Source organism: Trachurus japonicus, chromosome 16 (genome assembly GCF_045865225.1).
Source record: "Trachurus japonicus isolate A0001 chromosome 16, Traja_1.0".
Classification (NCBI taxonomy): Eukaryota; Metazoa; Chordata; class Actinopteri; order Carangiformes; family Carangidae; genus Trachurus; species Trachurus japonicus.
Genome location: NC_140922.1, coordinates 8,899,931 through 8,906,060, shown reverse-complemented (window position 1 = coordinate 8,906,060; position 6,130 = coordinate 8,899,931). Strand labels below are relative to the sequence as shown.

Genomic DNA, 6,130 nt, shown 5'->3' with positions numbered 1-6,130 from the left:
ACATATTAATTGTGGCAGCGAATGGATGGAGTCACAGATCCAGGCTCTGCATTGCCACAAAATGTCAAATATCATTCAAATTTACAAGTTGTAAAACCAGTTTTTATTCATTTTAAAAGTAAGATAAACCTTAAAAAACAAACAAACAAAAAAAAACTGGGGTTGATTATTGTGATTTTTTTTATTTTGTCTTATTTGAAGGACTCGACTTGCCTGTGACTTACACTATCAATTCTGCCACTGTATGTCTTCAACATGGCTCATTATTGTCTCATTAATGGCTCTTGTTATTGTCAGAGAACGTCACACAACCATGTGCGGACATCCGGACCTCCAGCTCAGTGGTGCCTTTGGGGTCACCCGTCACTGCCACCTGTGTCATCAGAGAAGACTGCCTTCCTGTCACTGGGCAAGCTGTTCATATAGAGTGGCGCCTTGGTGATCGCTTCGTTCCCAGCAGCCCCGTGGCCAACGAGAGCAGCAGGGTTTCGGAGGTTGTTATACCAAGCTTTAATCACACAAGGGCGTTCCTCACCTGCGGTTTACAGACCTCTACTGTTCAAGTAGCAGGAGGAGTGGAGATCAAAGCTGGATGTGAGATCTATTTCTTCTTTTACATGTGTTCATTGCTAATTAAATGAAGCTGCCAATTTCAGCAGACAAAGAATTGTGAACATTTCAATTCAGTTTTTGGGACAGATATTGAATTGGTGAGTTAAAGTCAACATCAGAAATGAGAGGGTAAAAATATTGTCATTAAATTAAATGTAACTAATCACCCTTTTCTCAACCACAGATCTGACATGTTCTAATAGATCTATGGATTAAAACAAATTTTAAGTTTATAGAAAAATAACAACATTGTACAGTATCAATCCATGACATTGAATAGAAGCTGTACTTTCCATTTGGAACAATTGGACCAAGTACAAGAAACATTAAAGGGATACTTCACCCAAAATCGATAATTCCCCAATTTTCTACCCACCATCATGCCAAGGAAGGGTTTGGAGAACGTTCAGAGTCATCAAAACGTTTTTGGAGTTCCACGGGGGTCCGACTGGCAACGGATTTTCATATAATGGTGGCGAATCGTGCTCACTTTTGAATCGTCCAAAACACACACTATGAAATGTTCGTTGTTTTAAACCATTGGAAGTATGATGTAAACAAACATCAACAGAGCCACTGGGAGGGGCGGTTCGTGGCGCAGTGGGTAGAGTGGCCGCCCCATGTAGGGGCTGCGTTCCTCGCCGCAGGCGTTCCCGGTTCGAGTCCCGCGTCGGGCGGACCTTTCCTGCGTGTCATTCCCCCTCTCTCTGCCTCCCCATTTCCTGTCTATCTCTACTGTCATCACTATCAAATAAAGGCAAAAAGCTGAAAAATATACTTAAAAAAAAAAAAACAGAGCCACTGTGAGCTACTACTACAACAAGGCTAAAAACAGAGATCAAATTATTTTTTTCCGAACAACTTTTTCATGTCGCGGCTTCAGGACACTTGGGTCAGTACGGACGAGCCACAGGAGGTATTTGGATGTTTCATAGTGTGTGTTTTGGATGATTCAAAAGTGAACTCTATCCGCCGCCATTATATGAAAATCCGTTGCCAGCCGGACCGCCTCTGGAACTCCAAAAGCGTTTTGATGACTCTGAAAGTTCTCCAAACCCTTCCTTGCCATGACATTGAGTAGAAAATTGGTGAATTATTGATTTTGGGTGAAGTATCCCTTTAATCTCACATGTAGACGCAGCACTAGACCCACAGAGCCTCACATGACAGTCGATCAAATCCACACATGATAAAATGTGGTTGTTGAATGTACATTGATTTGTCACTTTCATTTTCAACTCTATTAAAAAAAAACATGGTCACTTTGTTTTTCCATCTGTAGATGCACCAGAAGCACCACAGAACCTGAGCTGTCAGACAAACTTCACCACTGACACCCTGACTTGTAGCTGGGACCCTGGGCAGCTGGAGACGCACCTCCTCACAACCTACACCCTCCACACCAAGATAAGGTAATAATCAGACATACACTGAAAGAACTTACCAGAAAGAAGAAACATCATTTTGGTGTCAAGGATGTCTAAAGTGTCATTTACAAAATATGTCTGCGAGGTTGCGCAACTGTGTTTCCCACAATATGATTTCTTCATTTCAGGGATTTGAACAAGAACTTTACATACAAGTTACCGACAGGAGTCAACCACCATACCATCCCTCGTTCTCACTTCGGCCTCTTCTCTGAAATGGAAATATATGTGAAGGCGGTGAATGAACTCGGAGAGGCAGCTTCAGCACTCATCGTTTTGGAGCCCATCAGTGCAGGTGAAAATAATAGAGTATTTAGTTGTTGAAACACTTCACAGATTGTTTCTATTGTGTTGAAACAGTAACCTCCATTGAAAGGTCAAAAGAGGTGACCACTGGAACAGTGTTCGACAGCAGTTACAGCTGTTGAAGTTATTTTCAGGATCCTCAAAGACACTTCTAACCATCTGGATGAAAAAGAATATCCATCTGTTGCATATAAAAAAAGATGTATGGCCTGTTTACCAACTTGAGACACACTTACTTTCCTTAAAAAATAGACCCAGTATTTTGCATAAAAATACAACAAAACTTTTTTTATAGAGGAATGCGACAGAAAATACAATGCCCAACTGCCACCTTTCTTCAGGTTGAAACATTTTTTCTCAGTTGACAGAACATTTTTTTCATCCATAAGATTAGAGGTGTCTCTGGGGATTGTAGGGTTACTGTCAGAGCAGCTCCAAGTGTTGTAGAAGGACTGTTTGGTTTTGATTTTAAAAAAGAAAAGAAAAAGAAAAAGAAAATACTGAGTAGTAGTAGTGGTAATACCTGAACCAGGCTAAATCTAATGTGAAAATGCTTGAACTAAAATCCAAATAACACGGAGTGCATGCTTTCTTGACTGTTTAATTTCAGCCAAGTTTGACCCACCAAAGATCCTGACACTTGAGGCCGTACCGAGGAGGTTCGGCTGCTTGAAGCTGAGCTGGAGCTTATCACAGCACCAGGCCTGGACGAGTAACCTCCGCCTGAACCTTGAGGTCCGATTGAAGACTGCTGACAGCAGTCAATGGAGTGAACTACCAGTGAGTGTAAATCAATCCAGTGTCAATATCAACTGAAGGTTTAGTTGATTAACTTTGGATGCAGTAGCTACAAGCACCCATATTGTACAAGTATCAGCTCTCAAGTTCATAATGTGGGCGCTGGGAGTCTCAACTCTGTATGGTTTGTGTGATCTTGTGTGCATGTTAGATCCTGGTGAACAAGACTAAACCGAGCAGAGCTGTGTACCAGTGTCGCCTGCTTCATGGGACTCGGTATTTTGCCCAGATAAGAGTCAGATACCAGCAGAGCCCTTGGAGTGAATGGAGCAGCAGCCAGTCTGGAGTCACCTTGGATAGTGGTAGGGTTCAGATCAATTCAGTGACACAATCAGTCACTCAAACATTTTCTAATCTATTGCCTTTTCTTCCATTTTCTGCCCTTTTCAATATATGCTAATGTCATGTTCTACATCTCCCATTGCTCTGCTCTATAGCCCAAGCTGAATTGATGTATTGAGTTCTTTTCCACACACTGTGGCAGTGAATCCATAGACCTGTCTTGTATGGAAAAGTTTTACTTTCTAAAAGAGTGAGGGGAGAAATGCAGGCTTTTGACGAGATTCCGAGCTGACAGCCGTCTCTTTTGTTTTCAGCTCCCACTGGACGCCTAGACTCGTGGGTGAAACTATCAGGGGATCACATGCACAAACAAATCAGGATACACTTGTTTTGGAAGGTGCACACACATCACACACACTGCTTGACACCTGCCATAAGCTGATGGTATTTTCTGTTATAGCTCTAGTTGGGTGTGTGAGGTCTGCCTTTAAAATGCCTTCTCCCTTTTTTTCCTCCATTTTAGCCGTCAAAACAATTCCGCGGCAACAGCCAGAATGTGTCATATATCGTCTCGGTGCTAAAACTGCCAGGTGAAAAGGGAAAGGTGTGCTCCACAGCTGGGAATTACTGTACTTTCCAGCTTCCCAGGAAAGCAAAGAGAGTCTATCTGAGCGCTGTAAATGCAGCAGGGAGATCCTCCCCCACTGAAGTGCGGATTTACCAACCTAAAGGTAAAACTGACATCTTTGAAAGTGCTTCAACTTGTTTAGAAAAGGCCTCGGATATGAAATATATTTTTGTCCCCGTAGCTCTTAGGGTGATATCGGACGTCACAGTCCTTCCTCGTGATGACCAAGCCCTAGTGGTCCAGTGGAAAAACACAAACACATCAAGTGTCATCGGTTACGTGGTTGAATGGAGACCTTTGTTAATGACAGACCTCTCCTTCACCCAGTTTGAGATTGCAGACAGAAACGAGTCCAGCCTCATTGTAACAGGTATGTTTTATAGTATTTGTATTGCAGGTCTCAAGGTTTATGTGCTTATTATTTTACCGACCTTTTATTTGGTTTTCCTACTTTGTCTCATCCTTTACCACAAAAAAAGAATCAAACAATCACACCCTAAAACCTTATTTTGCCTGTGCAAGGCCTGCCTGTACACACTGTTTTGAGTTTATGGGCACTGATCCACTCTAACTTCTTCACCTTCATCAATAGGAAGCTTTGAGCCCTACAAGCCCTATGGAGTCTCTGTGTATCCCCGGTTTAAGGATGGGATAGGCCTTTCTCAGACTGTTAATGCCTACTCAAGACAAAAGGGTAAGTCACCAAAGATGCCAAGAGAATCACACAAAGAGCAAGCAGAGGTGTGAGAGTCGGGCTGCCTCAACTTTGAAGAAGTGAGAGAAGAGTTTGCCATATGAGTAAAAAATACATGGATTGTGCAGCCAATCTGATATGTGATGGAATAATGCCCTCTTGTGGATATGAATGAATAATGATTTTTTAAAAACATAATATCAAGTGTCAAATTTTAAGACCATAAAACCACTGTGGCAGTAACAATCACTCACAATGAAGATATTTCTTTTTAAAGCTCCGTCTGTGGTTCCGAAAATACACATTAAAAAGACTTGGCAATCACATATTGAGCTCACCTGGGATGAAATACCATTAGACCAAAGAAATGGAATTATCCAAGGCTACAAAATCTTCTACACAGATGGCAAGGGACCCATTAATGGTAGGTGAAATGACTGAATGTTGGTCTTTTAAAACCTCTTTCTTTGTTGTTTTTTCTTTTCTTTTTATGTATTTATAATAAAACCTCTTTTTATTTCTAATGAATGTGGTGCTATCTGATGTCTGACCTCTTCTTTTCTTTCAGTTGTGATTGCTCACCCCGAAGAGAGAAGGGTGGTCCTGAAAGACCTCCACACTGTGTCTCTGTATGAAGTGTTCATGATGGTGAGCACTTCTGGTGGAAGTCTGAATGGGTCGACTCTTCATTTTGAAATGGAGCCATTTGGTTGGTGTCATTTTTTCCCCCTTTTTTCAGAGTGTGCAAATTCTCATATCAGTTGTTTGATTGTATGTATCTCTTCCCCTCTCAGATGCAGTCACTGTTGTGATGATTGTAATTGCGTCTGGTGTTGGACTGTCGCTGATGATGATTTTCATAGTCATGACTTGTTTCTCCAACCACAAAAGGTGAGATCATTCCCACGCCATGTTACAGTAGGTGAGAAGCTGCAGTGTCTTTTATTCTCAACACATTTTCTCTACTGCTCATGTGTCTCCAGGCTGAAGGGCCGCTTCTGGCCAGTTGTTCCTGATCCAGCGAACAGCAGCATCAAGAGGTGGACATCAGAATCAACACAGGTGCAGAAAACAGATAAGAAAAACTGCTGCTTTGTTATTGTTTAAAGGGACAATCAGGAGTTTCTCCATCAGCAGAACGAAAAATTCCGCGACAATAAAAAAGTCTCATATTAATGTGGATGAATCTACATTGCCCACACTTGGTAATGGGCCCATTTTCAATAAATATTGTTGTGCTTAGACTTTGTGGTGTTCTCCGTGCGTGGGTGGAAAGTAACACAACAAGGGATCTTCATTTGCAGCCTTTACTGAACAGTCGGTAAGTAGTACAGAATGCGAGCATCAATGGAAATAACTTCGTGTTGGGTTGTGGCCCCTAGC

At 41.9% G+C, this 6,130-nt stretch overlaps 1 protein-coding gene across 1 annotated transcript; it reads left to right on the top strand.

Moving 5' to 3' along the window:
- The first annotated feature begins 244 nt into the window (after positions 1 to 244).
- LOC146971675 (granulocyte colony-stimulating factor receptor-like) lies at positions 245 to 5,854 on the top strand. Its single transcript, XM_085802462.1, is given in 14 exon segments — positions 245 to 291; positions 293 to 594; positions 1,895 to 2,024; positions 2,168 to 2,334; positions 2,956 to 3,125; positions 3,295 to 3,445; positions 3,740 to 3,822; positions 3,949 to 4,156; positions 4,235 to 4,423; positions 4,646 to 4,747; positions 5,025 to 5,171; positions 5,316 to 5,456; positions 5,542 to 5,638; positions 5,731 to 5,854. Coding segments are annotated over 14 exon segments (2,058 nt in total).
- Positions 5,855 to 6,130: the final 276 nt, after the last annotated feature.